Here is a 22,795-nt window from a genome sequence, read left to right on the forward strand (position 1 = left end):
TTAGCAATTGCTTAGCGGTTTGTACTCGTACCCGTTTTTGGTCATCTGTCAATATATGCGGTATCCATACCTATATATGTTGCTTAACTTCAGTCAAGTTAATGAACAGGAAAATTAAAAGATGTGCCATCTAAACATCATTCTCAATTTAAACGACTGAGAGAGAGAGAGAGAGAGAGAGAGAGAGAGAGAGAGAGAGATGATTTATATCGTAGCAGTGACAATGTTCTCACCAAAATTATTATTAATATGAAAAACGCTTGGCTTGAAAGTTTATCTTTATGTCCTTATATTTACAATTTAAAAAAATCCTTTATGATATATGTCTCCAGTGTTGTCGCTCAGACCCTATGTTTTGGGAGATCAAAGTATAGAAAACGTAGATGGGCTATCGAATTCAACTTAAAAGGAGATGAAATTATGTTTTTCAACTAAGAATGTCAAAATGTGAAACACAAAGTGTTTATTGGTCATTTATGTGAATTGACAAAAGCAATAGAAAATCAAGCGTGCACACATACTGTTAATGAGATATGTACATATATAAGTTGAAGGCACATGTTTGCAATTCAATCGGAAACGTTACTTGTTAATCTCTTATGAAAAGTTCTATCTTATCAAACTGCAAACATTGCCAATAGAAAGAAAAGTAACACAAATTTAAAGATCAATTGAAAGTATCAAAATATTTCAAAACATTAACAAAACACATCTTCAATTTAACTTATACCGGTATCTAGCGACGATCGTCTGAACATTTAACAGTATCCTTTTACATATTTCATTTGATGTATTCCTGCAGCAAACGAGAACTGTCAAAGAAATCGAGCACAAGCATCCATTCCTCTCACTAGAAAAGTACAACCCCATTCTTGACAGATTTCCTACATCAGGTTTTCAGCAAAGCTGCATCACCAGATGACACAGACGATTTGGTACCCGGGCTCCATCTCGTTAATATAATGATAGCGTGCGACCCGTCAAGCACTACTAAGTGTCGCCGGTCAATTTACTATTGTCTTTGATATATATAAGTCTTTCGATTTTTTCCTTCAGTCGACTAAATGTGGGGCGTTGTGCTTGGTCTTCTTACTAACAAATTTGCACGAGTACATCAGTAGCTATAAAATATATTAATGACACAATTGTTAGAAATTTGAGATTGAAATTGTTTTAGATATACACAGTTTTTCAATTAATAATTCCTAAACTCTAAATTGAATTACAGTTTCCATAAGAATCATACAAATGATAATGTGCTGATGAAAATACCACATCTATGCATGAAAGGTGAAGATTACGAACAATGATCAATCTAATACATGTAATTCCTACAAGCACTACAAAATGGAAAGCTGATCAAACACGGACCGCTGTTTATACCAGAGGTGAGTTCAGGTGCCTAGGAGGAATAAACGTTGCCTGTCGACCGGCTACACCCGCCGTGAGCCCTATATTTTGATGAGGTAAACGGTGTTATTCGTAGTTAAAATCAGTGTGCCAGGAACGGTTTAACAAATGGTATGAAATCGTCAGGCAGCATTTGACCCAATGATAGGTTGTATTGACAAATTAGATCAATATAACAATGACAGAATTTCCGAAATGCTTACTTTAAACGAGACTGTTGAAGCCAATGTACCATAAACGTTTTCGTCAGTAGCCTGTCTCGATTTAAAACTGATCATACACAGAACAAGCTCTTGCGTATTGAATCAGAAGGTGATAACGGACTATTGCTACATAAACATCGGAAGTTGACGATGGAGAAGCTGAAATCATCCCGTTTGTCGTAATGTTGAGTTGTTAGTAGGCCGTTAATATTTATTTTCAATAAAATATCTAAGTATGAAACAGAAGTGGAGGATTATGTGGTGTCTTTAATTTTGAATTCACAGGGATATATCCAATCGACATATGAAGAAAGAGTATTATTGTTAAGAGATAAAAGGTCGTCGATATATCTAAATGTCGAATTGGAGGCTACATAGATTTTTTTCTTCTCACGTAAAAGTTTTTCAATAAATTCTGCTTCACAAGAATAGAAAAGTAGGTCAGCTAACAATGGAGTACAATTCGCGTCCATGGGGATTCCAACAGATTGTTGTGCAGATATCTATCTGCAGATAACGGTAATTTTTCAAACTACGAGTATCTTTATCAAATTTTGACCACTGGTCGTTATATTTACCTTTCATTCACTATATGTTAAATGTACGAGTCTTTTATTTCCTCGAATATTGCGAGAATATCCTCCGCGAATTAATTCTCTGCTATATACAACATTAAACAATAAATCGTCTTATTGCATATAGTTCATACTTTTAATATCATCTCTCAATGCTTTTGTTGGATTGACAGACCCTTTGATGAATTGGGTATAGGCAATGCTGTATGTATGTTATTTGTAAAATTCAAGTAAATTAATCAATTACAAATATACATGTAGGCTTTACCGTTCATGTACAATGTATTTGATATACGCATCCAAAGATAAGACATGAACATATTCTCGTAAAGATATTCAACTGTACCTCTTCCTAAACCAGGGCAAGTTAGATCAAATCGTAAAGAATCACATTGATCAAAAGGTTTTGTTTCTCAAGCACTGCATGTGAGTCGTTAACATCTCTATAAAGGCCCCAAACGCTTGTTCCAGTTCGAAAGTAGTCTAAAACAAAAATAGGTAGTGTAATAATATGAAAAAATTGAGAGAGTAGAAAGGCATTGGTATTTCATCATAGAAGTAACAATTTTATCCGATGTACTGGTTTAATTCAAAGCTAATTGTTTTCGTGGGATTATATTTTCGTGATACAACGAAGAAAAACAATGCGTTATTCGCGTATCTCGAATACAAGTGTGGGGTATTGTCGGTCATATATGAGTTCACGTTTTTGCATTCGTCAGAAAATAATGTTTAACGGGTCTTTACCACAAAACAAGTAGAAATTACCCAGGTAATACACACTAAGGATTGTTTTTTTATTGCTGAAGTCAAATAACTTTTGCTTGACCGAATAAATCCATTGCATATCATTTCTCGTTGCTAGATATGAGCATGAAGGAAAAATTGAAACCTAATTTGAAATTCATCTCCTTGACATGCAGATATATTTCGTTTTCTTAGAACTGCAGCAATATTCGTGTTTGCTGCACAATTGTCTGAGTTATAACAAACTCCTAAACTTTAGCATATTAATGTGTATGCATGGGTATCCATTAACTGATTTTTATGACTGATTATAATAACAAAATGGTACGTAAAATAAGCAACAAGTAAACTCCAAATCAACTTGGATACATTTTAATATGCCGATCTTTACGGGATTTACTTCATTGTTTGAAATCATAATTTGCGGAGAATCACATGGGCTAAAATGGAATGTAGATATTTAAGAAAAAATTCATTTCTGAAAATGTATAACCTACGGCGCTGCGTATTTCATGAAAAAACTTTAGCGCTCCATGACAAGTATTTCGGCTTGAAGCACTGCAGTTCATACCCTCGTGCTTTTTTTTCGAAAAGGAAATTCTATGACTATTTATTTAGAACCTAATTTCTTTCTTTCGGATTTCCAGCCGTTACAATAGTAATACTATAATTATCTATATTCACACGTACATTGTTTACAACTGCAACGAAAGGAAAATGGCTATCTTTACAATGTTATGAAATATCAAAAAAGCAAAACATTGGAGATGTAAATACATGTATATGGACGGCTATTGGTGTATCATGCAACATCGCATATAAAATCATGATTATCATGACATCTTACAGCGGAAAATGTGGTGTATGTGATTTTTTTTTACCATTCAATCTAGCACTCGCACTACTCTCGGGATCGGGATCCAGCATTAGTCTACGGGACATCTTTGGGACAGAACTGTCAGCGTGGAAAATGACTGAAATCTCGTGATGAATATTATCTTCCGTTTGAATAGACCAACCCTTTTCCTATGTATACAGACGACACAAATCAACATGAGAACGATCAATACACTTGTCGTGCTATTATGTTTTTCCTAAGCAGACAGAACAAGTGGGCCTCCTATTATTGAACGTTGAATGAAAACAATAGAGTGAAAATCAAGTATTTACGCAATTTATTCGATATGCAATAAAACACACAATGACAATAAACGGGTTACGGCAATGGAGTTTTACTGGGAAGTTGCATATTGGATACCTGAATCAAAAAGCTGAAACAAATGCCTGAAACGAAGATCATTGACTACAATGGGCATTTGTTTCGAAGTCTGTCTTGTTAAGGTATATATTGACAGTTATGAACTTCATTGATAAATAACTACTTGTTAAAACATACCTTTGGACGATTGTGTTGAAGATTGGGATCTAAGGACACCACGTTCCGGCGACCAGATTTAAGCACAATTATTAAAATAAGAATATACTGATTCAGTTTTGTTATTGTTAACAGATATAACTACAACACAATACGATTTAACTGATACTCACTGAGAATGTCAATAAACAAAATTCTGTAATTGACATAGCTTGAAATCAATAGTGTCTATGGACGTAAATAAATATCAACTGTTAGCTTAAAGGTATAAAGCTGAAATTACCCATCTGGATTCTTCAATGCCCATCTCTTTGGCGTCATAATCGTAGAGAGCAGTTACAAATCGTTGTCTTGGGACTAACGTCTGCCCAACCATTGAGTGTCCGTATTTATTTACCTTATGAACGTTACACAGCTGTCAAATGACGTCAAATATAATCGTATTTGACGCCATACCTCGAGAACATTTAGCAGAACATTCGGAAAAGGCCCGAGGAATACCTAACATCGTATCCGGTATAAATATCGCACCATAATTTAAGACGATCGAATACAAAAACAATCATCAATTAAACTATGACTAAATCGATGTATACTTCACCTATAAATATAATAAATATATGTTTATTCCCTACATACATACAAACACCACTAAGAACAAACAGCGTGCATACAACAGAGGAAGGAAATCAGGCAAGAAGAAAGACTGGGAAAAATACAGTAAAATGAAGAAGCATGTTCAATCCAAATGCAGAAAAACATACAATTACTACATATCAAACATGCCAACTGATGATCATTTCAACAACCCAAAACGATTCTATGGATTTATCAAGAGTAGACGCACATAATCTTCAGGTGTAGCACCATTGCGTAAGGAAGGTATACTTCACAGTGACACCGGAAGTAAAGCCAACATACTGAATGATCAATTTACCTCAGTATTCACAACAGAGAATGAAGACCATATACATGTACCAACCAAAGGAGATAGTCCATACCCCACAGTACCAGACATATCAGTACAACAAGAAGGAGTCTACAAACTGCTCCGGAATATTAACCCACATAGAACCACTGGACCAGACTGCATTCCAGGCAGACTTTTAAAAGAACTATCAAAGGAAATTACACCTATCCTGACTACCATATTCAACGCCTCAATACATCAAGATAGAATACCAGAACAGTGGAAAGAAGCACACATCACGTCCTTATTCAAAAAGGGAGACAGAGGGAAGGCTTCCAACTATCGCCCTGTCTCTTTGGCATGAACATTTGTAAATAGTCATCTGCGACAATACACCAGAGGTGGTATGCAGATTATTGGAAGAAGAAGAAAAGTACCAAGGATAATACATGAAAGTTAAAAAAATTGTTTCTAGTGGGGTCCTTTGATGCATGAATGTTGGCACTAAATGGTCATTCATGTGGGAGGAAACCGGAGTACCCGGGTGAAACCCACGTGTCCGAGCGGGATAACACCATATCATTTCACATACAACCACTGCCGATCACGTGGATCGAACTCAGATCGTAGCGGTGAGAAACAAAAGTGCTACCACTGCACTACCCAGTCAGCTTACATGATAAAATAAGCTAATTGATTGTCAAACATATGCTGCATAACAATAGTTGACCTCCTTTATACTTCTCGGCATTCGTATGACTGAGGAAATTCGGGACTACCTTTGATTTTTATAGCGGTTTCACATATGCAGCATGAATAAAATTACATTGCTAAATATGAAATAAGAATATGATGTCTCATAATAATGTCATGCATATTCTCTGTTAAATGCATGTCAAATACCATACTATTTATTTATATCAAAGTAACAGAATCGTGACACACTTATCAAAGTTACTGGGACTATCGTCTCGTTACCTTGGTGTTGAATGGTCACGTATCCAAGAGAAATATCTAGATTTCCAATTGATATCTGCAAAAAGAACATACTATTACCTTAATGCATTGTGTTTCAATTGCCTGATATTCTCAGGTAAAGTATAAGATTTATAATTTTAAAGTATCTTTTTTAATTAATGGATTACTCGTATTGTAGGAATAATTTGATGAGTGTACACTAATAAATGACAAACATTAATCATTCATGAATGAATGTCCTAGCATGCACTATGTTTTATCCCAATATCTGATAACAACCTTAGTTCTTAGTGCCAAACCCCTCTCCAGAATCTGATATTGATCTATAGCAATTGTCAGGTCGCACTTCAACGATGTCGGTGTTACATCCACCATAGGGCAGTCTATGTCATCTAGTGTAACACGTATATCCTCTGTTTGTAAGCCCTCAAGGTTCCTTCCCTGTGCAATATCATCAACATATTCTTCAATCTTAGCCATAATTAATCTTTGAACTAAAACAAAGGTTCCGATAATTCGTGTTTTATTTGCTTAGTACATTTTTATGTCGTATCTGCATTACTTTTTATTTCATATCATTGCATCTAAATCGAAATTTATATGGAATTGGCAAATTAAGACGCGATCACATAATGGAAGAGTTATTTCATACAGACCCTTAAGTAGGTCTCTGGGAATAGTGAGTATGTAGAGCAAATGCTTGAGAATTCGAAAATGTTTTAGGGTTTATGAAATAGCAATTTCCATCACGGCTGGTATATTCTGTTGCAATTTGTGTCCTATATATTATATAGAAGAAGTAATCATAATGGAATTTTTAGGCATTATGTGCACAACAAAGCGCTAAATGTAAAACATGAAAAAAATATGAGTACAGTGAACATGTAAATATGCCGTACATAGGTTGAATCGATGGTTCTTGAATTTCTCGAAGACGTACATGTAAAGGTACTGTTTTTTAAAAAGCACACCAGTACACGTTTTAGTACAATTATGATTCTTTATTGATTTTGTCCCGCTCAATAACATTTCACCCATATGGAGAACTCACCTATACCGATGAAGGGCTTCGAATTTAGACCTACATGTATGCTCGGCGCTTACGACCATTGAGCAGTGAGGGTTTTTTAGCTTGGCACACCTACTGTGACACGGAAAACGGGATCCGTTTTTAAGGTCATCTCCGATGGCCCATGACATTCACACCTGATGCCGGTGTTTGGCGATGGAACTGTCACTACCTGTTTTAACAACTTATGTCTGTCGCGGCCGGAATTCAAACCACGACCTTCCCCATGCGGAGCGAACGCTCTACCTCTATATTACTACAATGTCTAGACTATATGCTGTGCTATTGAATGCTATCTGTATCGTTATGCAAAAAAAAAACTCATTTGAAAAATCTCGAAGAAGCATTTTCTGACCACAGTTGTAACAACCTGTAGCTCCAGAAGATGTGTGTCGCTTAAAATTTCTTTCAAGCCCTCGATCTCAGGATCTTGATGAACTCTTATGTAAAATGGCTGGCCCTTGGTCCAGTGTTTCCAATAGAAGTCGTCGTTCTCCAGAAGTACAACGACTTGTAAACTACTGTGTACAATAGACATGTTCGTTAAATCCGGCGTCTCGCACATCAGTTCTGTACCATTGGTCTGCGTACAATTCTGTAAGATTAGTAAAAATTATATACGCTCATCATCGAACATAAACAATCAGGCGCAAAAAGAATTATGCTAATGTAATTATGTTTAATTTCATAAAACAAAAAATCTTAATAAATCAGACGAAACACTTTCAGTATGAAAATAATCTATATATTGTAGTTTAAAACTGCTTTGATTAAAGTTCTCAGAATGTTAATCAAGTGTGTAATTGTCTAAGCATTAGTAGAATCAGGGTGCCGTATTGCGTTTGATAGTACAGTATGGTATTTGTATATCTCCAAGATATTCCTTTATAGTACAACAGTAGGGTTCATTCAGCAGCAGCAGCAGCAGCAAAGTGAAGCAAACAGAAAGTTGATAGACATCAGACGACATTACAGTATTTTTATTGAATTGATTTATTATTAGTTGATTTGAGAATGTTCGTGGAGCATGGAAACGGTTTTTTAAATGATAGGCTTTATTCGTCATACAGTTTTGCCAATTTAGGATATAGTAAAGAGAAATGTGTTATTAAAGAAATAATTCATAGTGTTTTACCATATCTTCATTATGCGTGGCATTTATCACAGAACGAAAGACGTAATTGTGAACAGAATCAAATTGACGTCCTTTTATTTTGAACTTCAACTCACCACTACAAGAAAGCAATATAAAACCTTCTATGATATGCCGTATACCAAAAGCATTAGTGAAGATAACTTTATATATCCCTTTCAACGACAACTCAAACGAAAATATCATGTCTGTATATATGACTTAATTGAAATAGAAGTAGAGACCATGATTTTAATGAGATCCCTCGATAATATAGCCCACTACTCTAGTCCCCCCCCCTCCGGAAGTGAATTTTTTTTATTGCGCTGGACCTTTACATGTAATATGACATAGTCATGTATTGCAAAAGCAAATTGTATCTATACAGAAAAGGAAAATCTTACGCTTCATTTCCGCATCACATAACGTCTTACCTTGTGGTGGTACTTGTACGTGAAATTCTTTCGATATGAGGGTTTTGCTTGTAACAAAATGTTCCATTGATAACGGTTTTAAATCTGTCAATCTCCATTATGACGTCATCACAATACGGACACTGTTTGGTGTATTTCATACCCACTCTGCCAGATTGAACAAGCAGACACTCATTTATTTTGCAGACAAGGTTGGAAGAACTTTTCCTGCAATATATTTAGATCAAGTTAGTGGTGTATTTGACACAATGGGAAATGCATACAGTGCTATTTACATTGTAATGCTTATTTACCTTTGATTCTTTAGATATTGTAAAGATAGCCATTTTCTCATGAATGCGTTGCAATTGTGAACAATGCGTGTATAAACTTTGATGGATATAGTACCTCTATTTTCATGAATGGGGATTCCAAGAAAAATGAAAGTAGAATGTAAATATAAGAAATAAAATTCAGCATTAGCGCTTCATGAAGTATGCTGGTGTAAAGCATTACAGTACATACCCTCATATATTTTCAAAAATGAAATAAACTTCAATATACATTTGTTTTATTTGTGTGTTACAACCTGTCGGAAGATCGACTGTCGCCAAACGTGTTTACCAGTTGTTGGACCGTTCGTTACAAACTGATTTTTACTACGGATTACTTCGTATATAGGACAAACGGCGGTACCGGTCAAGAACAGTACTTCGACGTCTTAAACACCAGACCCCATCTCTAGATAGCGATTGCTGCTTCGCCAAACACTCGGCATTTAGAAGTGAGAATCACGGGTCCTTCGGAAATGACCTTAAAAACGGAGGTATCGCATCGCGGCAGTCGTTGGTACAATAAAGAACTCTCACAGCTACGGCCCTGAGCGCTAAGCATAGGTCTAAATTTGCGGTACTTCACCTACAGCTGGTGACATCTCAATATGAGTGACAAACTACGGAGAGATTTTTGCCATTGCCGAACATCTATACGTAAGATAAACTTTGATTCGTTGATTTGGCATCGGGACTGTGTGCAGCAGCCAACCACCAAATGACCCACGCATATTAATTACATACGATGATTTTTCGGCGAGTTTGCCCACGCGTGATGAGTAAAAGACGAGATCACCCGTGGGTATCCGGCGATGATAATAGTGATGATAATAATAAACCTGATAACTTCACACATGGATAGAACGGTATTGGAACCAATGTCTAGATTGTTCCCAGTGATGGTTACGATGGTATTACCGCGTCGTGGACCAAACGAAGGACTCATAGACGTCACCACCGGAACCTGGAATTATATGATATTATTCAATGATATATGTTTCTTACATTGCATTAAAGCTTGTCATAACTGCATCCTAGTGATATCATACAATAATATTTGTATTTTACAATGCAATAAAGATTGTCACTGTTGGAACCTAGGATTATGTGATACCATGCAGTGCTCTTTCTTACATTGCAATAAAGCTTGTTACTGCTGGAACCTAATGTGCAATCTTATATAACAGCATTCACTCGTATCTATTACGTTGGTTTAAAACCACAAAAGGAAGATGAATACTTGAGAATATTTTGAATCACTACATTTAAAAACAATAAATGAATTGCAGTTTAATTTAGTAAATACTGCGAACATGTTTTTAGAAACAATGTAAGATAATTTCTTTGAAGTAAACAAACAACGTTACCTTGAATGAGAAGTTGAATACGCCTACTTCTGATTTTCCTTTAATTTCGTAGCCATTTATAGACTTTTGGGGATGGATTTCTACTATGATTTGACTTGTAAAGGGTCCATTTTCTGATGATGTCAGGTTACAACATATGCTATAAAAACAGAACACATAACACATGCAAAGATTAGTATAAATGATGCTTGATGAATTCAATATTTTCTTTGTGCCCGTAAATAGTAATAGGGATATTGAAAACTATATTGCCATTCATTTCGGTCTCAAGAGACCATTCCTGAACTGTGGATTATGGTCACATTTGTGTACAGTTAAAATTAATAATGCATTGCTGTTACGGCGAATTACAAAAGACCAGTTCAGTTTTCAATTGCCTGCTAGATTGATCAATAGACTTTACAATTTGGTCAGCAAAGTATCACATTTGGTCTGAATTTAGGTCACAAAGTTACTCAGGTATGACAAAGAATTGACAACTTTGTTTTCTCAGTGTGAGTGACAACTCTGTAAAATAAGATGATTTTACACTTCAGTTTTACTGATTATTTCAGGAAAAGAATTTCTCTCATTGTATAGGTCAACAATTTCTTTGTTTCTTCAGAAATTTCTTTTTCATTTCTAAAATATCTCCCTATCTTATTTTTTTATGGTTATAAGCTGAATAGGTGTTGTAAAATTCCCAAAGGTAGATGTGCACTAACCAACCCTAAAACTATAAATAGAATACAAGACTGAACCCAAATGGTTTAGCTATAATAACAAGAATTCTATTGGTCAGAATCAGTAACGAAAGAAGAGTATTCAGGAAGTTTTCTTTGTGTGATATGAATGGACTGACCTCAAATATAGATTGACAAACAGATGAATGGTGCATATACATGTGGACACTTTGTGAGATGTCTAATGAAAAAACAATTAAGTGAAATTGGTGAGAGTTTAGTAAAGTTCAGTTTAATCAATAATATAAAAAATGTATTTGAGAGAGAGAGAGAGAATGCACCCTTTTCTTTACTTAAAGTAATTAAAAGTATTTTTAAAAGAAAAATATAGTCCAATTTGATTTTATCCAAATTTATTGATTTAGAAACACTTGGAATAATGTTTCAAATTAGAGAGAGAAAAAGAGAGAGTGCATCTTTTTTTTTTTTTACTTAAACATGTTAAAGTAATCAAATGTATATTTGAGAGGGAAATATATTCAAATTTGATTTAATTGATGTTCACTTTAAAAAATATATATAGGGAAGTAGCTGCTAAAGACACTGAAATCAACTCAGATTTACCTGTAAAATCAATCTACGCTTGAGTAACTTTGTGACCTAATGTGATTCTTGGCTGACCAAATTGTAAAGTCTATTGATCAATCCAGCAGGCAATTGAAAACTCAACCGGTCTTTTGTAATTCGCTGTAAGACATTTATTCATCACGCTAATAACAGGAATGGAAGATATAGTACCATTTGATACATCGTGAAGAATCATTCTAATACGTGATGAAGCTTCATGAAACGCTTAGTGAACTACTTTTCTACATTTCGTAAAGTGCCTTTCTAAATTTCATGAAATACCATTTTACATTTCGTAAAGTACATATAACATTCTTAATTTCATGAAATACAATTTTACATTTCGTAAAGTACACGTACCATTCTAAATTTCGTGAAGTACCATTAAAAATTTCATTTATACCATTAAAAATTTCATTTTTACCATTATGAATTTCGTGAATTACCATTATAAATTTCGTGAATTAACATTATATATTTTATGAAGTACCATTGTAAATTTCGTGAAGCACCGTTCTACATTTCGTGAAGTACTATTTTACACTGTGTTACTGGGTTCCGTACTGAGTAGTTATACAGAAAGTAAGCTAATAAAAATTACTTTGTATCGTTCCATTCGATCTCTTCACATTTGGATGTTCCAATGGATACCGAGGAAGACGAAATATTGGGTTTCCCAAAATTTTCTCCCGTCAAATAAAGCACGGTGCCACCCTCTACTGGACCGCTTTCTAGAGAAATCTGAATTCATACACATAAAACAACATTTGAATAAAGTAGAAAAAAAACTGTGAAAGTTAATTTCATACATGTACGTTGTTTTCAAACACATTATCCACTTTTTGAAGACTACATCAGTGCTTACTCCTCCTAGGCACCTGATCCCATCTCTAATGTGTCCAGGGGTCCGTGTTTGCCCAACTATCTATTTTGTATTGCTCATAAGAGTTATGAGATTGATCACTATTCGTTATCTTCACCTTTCACCAGTAAAATAAAACCAAAACAGCAAAAATACTTGATAATATCTCTCGAAATTAAAAACTGTCGTAAATTTTCAATATTTACCTTGTGAATGAATGGCGGACAGCTTGTATTGTACCACGTGGTTGAACACTCCCCTTCCTGCAGACAAGCATCTTTACACCAACCACATACCAAAGAATCATTACTCTTTACACATGCTCCACAGGTCGTGTGAAATTGGCACGAGTATAATGGGAATTTCGAAACCTTGAGGAAAATATTAAGCAATTAATAGGTGTGGAATACGGTTCAGCGTTGCCATAGAAAATAAAAGAAGTACGGAATGAAATATCATTTAATGGTTCAACAACAATTCACCAAAACTATCCTCCAAAGGATTATGCACGGTAACACCGTTATTCCGGCCGGGTATGACGTGGGTGATCTTAAAAATATGACCGTTTTGGATTTAATTGATACGTAGTGGGTCAGACAAAAAGAAAATATTTTATTTTCTGTAAGTCCTTTGATGGTAATTTTTTTTAAAGTGCATCAATTTCTTTTATACATAAGTTAATGAAACATGAAAACATTTTACCCAGCTAACCAACGAATTATTTATTATAATATAAATGACGCTTCCTGAAAATATTCCTATTATATTTAGATTATAGGCTTTGTGTAATTGTTTCCTGGTTTATAGTTCAAGATCCCGTTGCCTGAAAGCCAACCATATTTAACTATAGTTAACTGCAGTCATTTCTCCCCTAACTCATACACAAGAATAACTCTTCATTAAAGTTGATGTGTTATGGGCTCCTTAGAATCAACTCTCGGACTTACCTTATTTCCGTATAGAAAATAAGCGTACGACCCACTCTGATCTGTTTCTACATCCGCTTCTATCTTGATGCTTCTGTTTTTTGTCAGATCAAATCTGCCATATACTTTAGGTGAGTTGCTATCTGCCTGAAACATAAAATCTTTTGTAGTTTCAAAACAAAGGAAAAGTAGTCGATGAATATCGAGTACGTAGTTTTCATTACTATAACTTAATTAACCTAATCATAGTAAGGTGTCCTATATTCTAGTAATATTCACAACCATCGCCTGCATATTGTGTTTATGTCCCTCAACTGATTCAATACGCAAGAGCTTGTTCTGTGTATGGTCAGTTTTTAAATCGAGACAGATTATTAACAAATAATTTGATGTTAAAGGGAAGTCAACAGCCTCGTTTGAAGTCAGTATTTCCCGAATTCCGTGGTCGTTATAACGATCTAATTTACAAACACAACCTCTCATAAGGAAATATTCTTTCAGACATTATTAAAGTAAAAAACGTGGGATAAAAATATTTACTCTCTGTCCAAAGCTGTATATGTAGCAACATATCTGGAATAACAATACCACTGTCCGAAGCCTGGCTGTCATTGTTTCCGGGGTTTTTACATGTACATATGGGATACTACTAACATGAAAACCTGCAAACTTATAAACGATTTTTGATTGAAGTGATCAAAATGCAACATGACTACATGTAATATTGAAACGAGTATGCATAGGTCGATAAATCATATTCGTAAGTCAACTGTTAGAGCTCTCCCCCCCCTGAAAACTATCGATCTGTACAATCAATGGTTAGAGTTGAGTACCCTATGTGTATGCTTGTTTTGTAGAAAATATCATGAAGCTTTTAAATTGCACTGAAATGTTTTTGTTTCGCTTATCTAGAGAACTTTTACGTAAAAGTACCACATACGTTGCAAAATTGTGACATCAAAGTCATCGGAAATAAGATTGCATCTTTGAAAAATAGAGATTCTTGGCTTCTATTACTGAAAATAATATCAAGTTCTGACTAAGGACCATTTTGGCTATCCGTGGCTCTGGGTGTTTTCTCTTTCAATATGAATATGAATAGTATATGCACGAGTTAACAGATTCTGAACACTACTCCCAATAACAGAGACACAAAAAATCACATTCGCAGAAAGCAATCTCATATATCTTATCACAATCATGATTAAGTGAATGTAAATATTGGAATTCAATTTAATAAAAAGATCAAACATGAGTAGTAACTTGGATGTACATAATTAAGTTTATTATTTCATAATGTCGGTCCGTGTTAATCACTGTCGTCATCGCAAATCTCCATCCCTATGGCGGCAGAAATGTGCCATCTGTTCACAAGCAACACATTACATTTAGAGGACTCCTTCACTTTATGCAGTTTAATACCAATAATGCTATACTTGTTAAGAAATCGCCATTGAATATACAAAAGTAGGCAAAATGCACGCTCTCTTAAAAATCAATATACCTTTAAAAGCAGTCCATCGCTGGTTCCGACCCATAGTATTTCACTTGAATGCCCTGTTAGATTCTGAGCGTAAACGGATGTGAACAATTTACTGTTGTCTGTTTGTATCAATGAAACTTTATGAGGGTTCCAGTGCTCTAAATTTTCAATTCCATCTAAATGCCTATCTTTTGTACAGAAGTTGTCCAGCGTAAACTAAAGTAAATATTGAGAAAAGGTAAATATACGATAGCAGAAATAAGTAGTGCATGTTTTACTTACATTTTGATAATGTATTGCTTCTTTTTATTTGTGCGCCTTGCCTATGTACATGCAGATGTTACTCACATTTTTATTTCTTTTACACATGTATTTTCTGTCATTGTTGCAGTTTTTCCATCTCGGAGGAGTATATCCGGAACTTGTCAAATAGGTGTAACAACTCTTAAAATCATCGTCAAATTGTTCTTTTATATCCCGGAATCTGCAGACTACTGAGGAAGGCCCAGCTTCCAAAGACCCACGTCCGGTTCCGAAAGCCACATACAAATGCTCTTTCGCAGAATAATAAGCAGCAGTTGCAATATTATGCTGATTACACTTTAATATTCTTTCTTGAAACGTGCCCATGTAGTCATCAAGTTTGCAAATCCGCGATATTTTGGTTTCAAAATGCTCTGTTCCACCCTCTTTTCTTATTTTTAGATAGATCGAATACACAAAGTTTTCATCTTGGAATCCATAAATGAATTTCAGATTCGATTGTTGTCGTTCTCGGACGCAAAGCCGAAGTTCAGAATACGCAGTTTCGCGGGAAAAGACTGAATCATAAAACCTCTTAAAAGAAAATTCGTTGTGCGTGTTTTGCTTGAGAGTTCTCCCATCCCAACTCGTTCCAGTAAAATAAACCCAACCTGTTGTTTTCTGAAATGGTACAATAATGGACCCATACTTGCTTCCTAAATAATTTGCAGGTTCTCTGTCAGGTAACGGTTTGATATTATTTTTTTACAATAAGCTACAGTTTCCGTACTGCACAGACCCACACATAATGGTTTGGTTTATCGCTGGAAAGTACTCCAAGACTTCTACAACATTATCAGTTAGTGTTGCATTTGCACAAGTGTGTATTTCTGATGGTGGGCAATTTTTACTGTTTTTCCTTGGTCCCACAGAAATACTGAACATTTTTTCAAAATTGGAATTCATTCGCATTAAAGCATTTTTCCCACCGGCAAAAATGTCTCCGGATTTTTTATCAATGGCGATTTTTCTGAGATCCGAAGATGGGTCATCTGTCTCTCTTGTTAGATAAAATGTTTGAATGATTCGGGGAGTATTCAGTAGAAGAACAACAACTAAGTACGTCGTCATAGTGATGATTCCAGTTTCTCTAAAATGAAATAAATCTATGTCAAATCATACGAAATTAATCACAAAATTCTGCAAGAATATGCAGTTTCATCCAGAACGAAACTTTGCAAAATGTGGAGCGGCAATAGCAATGTTCTATATTCATATGACTAATCGTTTGTCATTCTATTCTAAATCTGCATCAGGGTTGACGGTTGTGTATGATGGTATATAAAACATTGGAGATTTCAACTTTACCTCACATGAACCAATTGGGTCCACACTAGCTTTTACTATTAAATTCGGTACGTTTTCTGATATACATATGATAAGGGTGTAGCCGCTGAACCGCTGACTGGCTGGGAGTAAGGTCGACTATGAAAGAAAGCAAGAAGCACCCATGCAAAATATTTCAAAATAGGTAAGAATGCTGTAAATGTATTACATTTGGCTGTGTATTCTATCTAGCGCCTTTGGCGGAACGCAGCTTCCGCTAAATCAAGTACATCGCTAAATGCCATCCGTAAATCTAGATGTTTAAAGTAATTCAGGAATGCGCTAAATCAAATCTACTCTAACTTGTTGAAAAAACGATTTCCGCCAAATATCGTACACGCCAAATATAATACGTTTACAGTAACTGACGCTGAAGGTCTTTCTTAAAAACAAATGACGTTTTCAACCACAACCCACCAATATTCCATATCACAAATCAATATGACATCTCCCACCAATTGACCAGATGATAGGTCAATAAAACACTTTCCACTAATAGACCATATCACAAGTCAATATAGCATTTCCCACTAATGGAAAAGATCAGAGCTATAAGAGTAAACGAATTTGCGAAGATGCACAATAAGGTCGTGTCAATTTTCCAGCCATTTTATTCTAGCTATAAACTATGTAACACATTAACCACATTTCTGAAGCATGTTTAGTTTCTGCAAATTCATCGAAACTCAACATCTGATAATATTCATGTGTGCTGCATTTTCATACCGTCACACTACAATATTTTATAAATCAATTCAGCAATTCACAAGGAATACAGAATTGTGAGTTGGTCAAACATGGACCCCTGGATATACAGACGTGGGATCAAGTGACTAAGAAAAGTAAGCATCCCCTGTCGACCGGTCACACCCGCTGTAAGTCCTATATCTTGATCAGGTAAACGGAGTAATCCGTAGTCAAAATCAGTGTACCAGGAATCGGATAGAACATATGACAATGTGCAAAAAACTGGATAATACAGGTTAGCAATGTTTGATAATTTGTTGGATTGATTGATTGATTGTATATTATTTAACGTCCTTCTTGCGAATTTTTCACTCATATTGAGACGTCAACATTGCTGGAGAAGGGTTGTAAAATGTAGGCCTATGCTTGGTGCTTACGGCCTTTGAGCAGGGAGGGATCTTTATCGTACCACACTTGCTGTGACACGGGGACTCGGTTTTCGCGGTCTCATCCAAAATACCGTCCAGATTAATCACCACTTACGACAAGCAAGGGATACTGAGGACCTATTCTAACCCGCATCCCCACGGGAAAAAATTAAGAATAAAGATCAAATGTTGACAGTTTCATTTTCTTCATTCAAAGGCTATAGTACTATGGAATGTACCACTCAGTCCTTAGACATATACAAAATTGACAGAATAGTAACAGGTGACCCAGCTCACTCCATACTGGATTTGACCATTTCTGTTGCTAGAAAACCTCTTGAGCCTTGTGATTTTGACCTTGAATAAGTAAGAAAATTTTAATCTATCTAACAAGGTAAAACTCTCATAATTTGCAAGTAGATTGCCTATGGTAAGGCCTTACACCTCATGTATGTTCTTTGACCGTTAGAACTTGACCTTGGAGTTTGACCCAAATTATAAAACTTAAACATTTCTCATAGCTTTTGAATGGTGAGTGATAGGACTCTCATAATTCATATAAACATTCCTTGTGACAAAACAGTTTATCGTATTCAAAGTTTCTAACCTTATGACCTTAACCTTGGAATTGTACGACTTTTAAGAAAATCTAAGGTATTATATATCTCCTGAACTATTTAAGATAATGCTTTCATACTATGTTTTACATAAATTTCTTATGGCAAGACCTGTTATTGAATGCTATGATATGATGTTTGACCTTGACCTGTGGTTAAAATTAAAACCATACCTACTCAATATCTGATTAAATGACTTACCTACACGATAGAAGAGTTCTTGAATGGGACGTAAAACAATATGTGAATATAAGTGAAACGAGAAATTAGATTTATATTTAATAAAAATATGCCTAATATGCACTGTTTAGTTATAGAATACTTATCAAGATATTTCTATGATGTGCAAAATAAAGTCGTGACTGAATTATAACAATGAATTTGTTGACGCATCAGTTGTTTTCTTTCAAATACTTCATAAGTCAGTAAAGCGTTAGCGTAGCGCACCGTAAGTGAATATAGCGTCATTAGATTATGAATATCTATATATAATATATGCATTCCAAAATTGTGAAAGTTTCAATGACATGTAATACTAGATGTTTAAACAATTAATAATGCATGTAACTGCATGTAATTGTTACAGAATTATATAAACATTTAGCTTCCTTGGTCCTTAATTTGAAATCGCTTATTTTGTGGAAAAGTGGTCGCAAACACCACCACAACCACGACATTTCGCAATCTATTTTTAGTAACAGCATACGACCGGTAATCCCCAAAATGCGCTTTTTTAAACTTCCCATATGCTTCAAAATGATATATGATACAAAAATCAAATATTTGTTATAGAATTTGACTTGTGCATGCTATATAATAGCAAGATTTCCGGGTATCAAAACTAAAACTCAGCCAACCTAAACAAGAATTACATTGGGATCTTCCTGATATTTTTAATAAATCTTCTTAAATGTAAACATCATGAAGTAGAAATATAAGGTGGCACCGTAAAATTTTGTCACACAACACACAAATATGATATCAGAAGAGAAAACAATGAATGCATATCCGTGTGAATGTGAGTGAAAGAGTAGGGATTCTTTAAACCCTGTACCCCCTGATCAGGTACATGTAAGGTTGTAAGGGTTATGTAAAAACCTGACTATATACCTGAATAAATGTTGTTGAAAGGTTAAAAAATACATAAAATGGAAAAATAAGGTGACATCTTAAAATTTTGCCACACAACACACAAACATAACAGCAGGAAAGAGAAGAATCTGTAAAACTGGTAAGTAGTATTTGTGCAAGAGGAAATTCCGCACTATAAATATAAACTAGAGTTGCAAGATTGGGGTGTTGGAGGGGAATTTTTTCCTCTATAATCATTTAAAAAACAATGCTTCCTTACACTTGGACAGCTAAAAACAAAGACATGATCACATGACACTTAATCAATATTTCATTGGTTGCTGATGATGGATATAAATAAATCTTCTGATACATAAAATGATTGGTTATGATTACTGTTATATTGCATGATACGATAGAGAATTACTGCAGTAAGTTTAATGTATGTGTTTAAATCACGAGGTCAAGCAAAGGTTGTTTATGATAATGTTCTAAGTGTTTCTGCAGATTTGCTTCCATGCCATCTTACGATCCATTAAATGTACTGTTTGTGACATAATGACGTGACCATTTGCTTGCAAATCCACACCTCTCCCAGCATTGTATGTGTAAAAGTACATCAATTGTTTAATCATTATGTTGCAGACAGTACATGATAGTGGGGGCACTTGAATTGGCTCCATAACACAGTCGCTGCTACTTAGAGAATATACAACTCGCATATGTGCATTAACATACAGTATCTGCATATAGTGTGTGGCTGACGTATACAACACAAGTTTAAGAAATATACGCTGAAGTGCAAATTTTTACTCATGCTTTGAGAAGGTTTACTTGTGATAGAGACTAAGAATCGCGAACTTCAGTAATGATGTGTATTTTCATAGTTCAAAGTAACTACCGCATGTAGAATGATAAGTTGTATGTATCATAGCTGCTCTGGCAGGAAAGAGGGAGATTCTTTGAGCATCATGAAATATTTCATATACATTTAAAGTACTCCTCTGGTATATAGATATGTTAAACATATCTTACGCATGTAAAATGTGTGAAATTGAATATCTGAGTTCCGTGAAGGTATTTTATTACATTCCCCAACCAATTTGTAATTTTTTTTTCAAAAAGAGAACAGTTTTTTATAGGTAGGAATGTACAAAATGGATTCGTATCATTCATTTCGAGAACAACTTCCGGAACATTGGTATACACACATCCCTTTATTTCCTTATGCAAGAATTTGGTTTCATTATTTTTGAGAAATTGAAATTTCATTTGTTTGTCGGCAAAATGTGTATGCATTGATTTGGTATATTAATCTATAGTTATAGTTTTGTGGATGATACGTTGATCTGCATGAATGTTATGATATGTTCATCTGCACCAATGTTATGGTACGTTAATCTGTATCAATGTTATTATATGTCCATCTGTATCAATGTTATGATATATCCATCTGTATCAATGTTATGGTACGTTAATCTGTATCAATGTTATGCTACGTTAATCTGTATCAATGTTATGATATGTTCATCTGTATCAATGTTATGATATGTCCATCTGTATCAATGTTATGATATGTTCATCTGTATCAATGTTATGATATGTCCATCTATATCAATGTTATGATATGTTCATCTGTATCAATGTTATGATATGTTCATTTGTTATGATATGGATAAAAATGAATTTTGTCAATATATGTAAAATCTGTAATATACCTAAAGCTTAACAGTTTTATCAGTCAGTTCGATATAAGTCTATAACTATGATTCCAATTTCCTACAACAATATTGACTAAATGTGCTAACTTCTATCTTAATATCAATAATGGTCCCACCACAAATTTCTAGAATATGCTGCAATCTGCACCTGTTGTTAAATGTTTAATAAGCAGACAATTCGTCCTATTTCTAATAGTAGGAAACTTGAATGTTTGATAGCTCCACCTGTATGGTTATAGGAATTTTCGGAATTTTCCCCATACCAATTAATTAGTTTCATAGTTGTACCCTCTACAGACACACCGACACGCGCATACAAAACAAACACACACAAACAACAAAGGAAGCAGTCGACATAACGCACTGTGTCTTTGTCATATTTTTGTTGATATAAAATCTACCGGTAATGCATGATTCACTGATACGGTCTTAGTGATACCCTATTACATAAAAAGGTGCTCCGAGATAAAAAAAAAATGCATTTCATAGAACACGTGATTCTTGGATAGGCAGCACCATGACAACAACGGAAATTGGCTTTCATCGATAAATGATGCTATTAAAGCTATTAAAGCATTGTTGGATAAGATGAAAATTAAACATCTAGATTCCCCTATAGCAATATTCATGTACTGAATTAGTTAAAGACATTTCGTTTTCTTCTGTACGTTCCTGTTTTATTCTCTTTCGCAAAACCTTTCTTAAATTGAATTAGTCTAAAAGAATAGTAATTTCAAAACGAACTTACCACCACTTTGCTCTCATGCACACTCCATATCGTCGTAAAACCATATGACAAATCTGCACTTCTGTTTCCGCATCGCTAAGTTTTCAAAGTATCCACTTAAATTATATTTGGAAAGAGGAAGGAAAATCTAACTCATTCTAACTTACACCGACTGGTATCCCCGGAGACAGAGATCGTCCTGGAGGCAATTAGATTTTGGAACGGAGTTCGCAGTTCACTATTCGCAAGTCAATAGTGAACTGCATTCCAGAACGCAGTTCGCAATTCAAATTTCTATATGCATAAAACAACACCACACTGGAATTATAAGGATGGGGTGCCAGTTACCAACCCCAAACACTGTGAAGAAATGGTGATGGTAATCTCTCTAGTTACGGAGATCCGCCCCTCCAATTTTTATGCATAACACATTACACTTATTAAATAAACATCGGGTTCGGAATCATCGAAGACCCCTACCCCGGGGACTGAAATCTTTATGGTAGAATGTTAGTGGTCCTCTCCCACCACTGTGAAGAAATGGTGATGGTAATCTCTCTAGTTATGGAGATCCGCCCCTCCACGTTTTATGCATAATGCATTACAACTAGTGAATAAACATCGGGTTCGGTATCATCGAAAACCCCTACCTCGGAGACTGAAATTTTTGTAGTAGGGTATTAGTGGTCCTCCCCCACCACTGTGAAGAAATGGTGATGTTACTCTCTCTAGTTACGGAGATCCGCCCCTCTAATGTTTATGCATAATGCATTACACTTAGTGATTAAATATCAGGTTCGGAATCATCGAAGACCCCTACTCCGGGGACTGAAATTTTTGAAGT

The 22,795-nt window shown here is 35.0% G+C and overlaps 1 protein-coding gene across 3 annotated transcripts; it reads right to left on the bottom strand.

Annotated features, from left to right (window-relative positions):
* Nucleotides 1-446: 446 nt before the first annotated feature.
* On the bottom strand, nt 447-22,147 carry LOC125653768 (hepatocyte growth factor receptor-like). Of its 3 annotated transcripts, none has more exons than XM_048883375.2 (16): nt 21,973-22,085; nt 15,420-16,464; nt 15,093-15,287; nt 13,610-13,735; nt 12,869-13,033; nt 12,402-12,541; nt 10,512-10,650; nt 9,984-10,108; nt 8,834-9,040; nt 8,403-8,499; nt 7,638-7,862; nt 6,478-6,639; nt 6,199-6,253; nt 3,817-3,961; nt 2,535-2,671; nt 447-1,121 (listed from the first exon to the last, which is right to left on the bottom strand). In XM_048883375.2, the coding sequence occupies exons 2-14, from the start codon at nt 15,699-15,701 to the stop codon at nt 3,930-3,932; spliced, it is 1,950 nt and encodes a 649-aa protein (XP_048739332.2). In that variant the 5' UTR covers nt 15,702-16,464; nt 21,973-22,085; the 3' UTR covers nt 447-1,121; nt 2,535-2,671; nt 3,817-3,929. The 3 variants fall into 3 exon arrangements, with proteins under 3 accessions (XP_048739332.2, XP_056001082.1, XP_056001081.1); XM_056145107.1 differs by having other exon boundaries at nt 4,332-6,253; XM_056145106.1 differs by having other exon boundaries at nt 3,817-6,253; nt 21,973-22,147.
* Between the last annotated feature and the right edge of the window lie 648 nt (nt 22,148-22,795).

This window comes from Ostrea edulis, chromosome 7, assembly GCF_947568905.1.
Source record: "Ostrea edulis chromosome 7, xbOstEdul1.1, whole genome shotgun sequence".
NCBI lineage: Eukaryota > Metazoa > Mollusca > Bivalvia > Ostreida > Ostreidae > Ostrea > Ostrea edulis.

Excerpts from the sequence above, each read along its gene's own strand:
- LOC125653768 (XM_056145106.1), bottom strand. The coding sequence starts at position 15,701 with ATGGGCACGTTTCAAGAAAGAATATTAAAGTGTAATCAGCATAATATT. Across the intron at positions 7,863-8,402 it reads CCACGCATAATGAAGATATG|AATTGTACGCAGACCAATGG; the intron begins GTAAAACACTAT and ends CTAATCTTACAG. Across the intron at positions 6,254-6,477 it reads GTTTGGCACTAAGAACTAAG|ATATCAATTGGAAATCTAGA; the intron begins GTTGTTATCAGA and ends TTCTTTTTGCAG.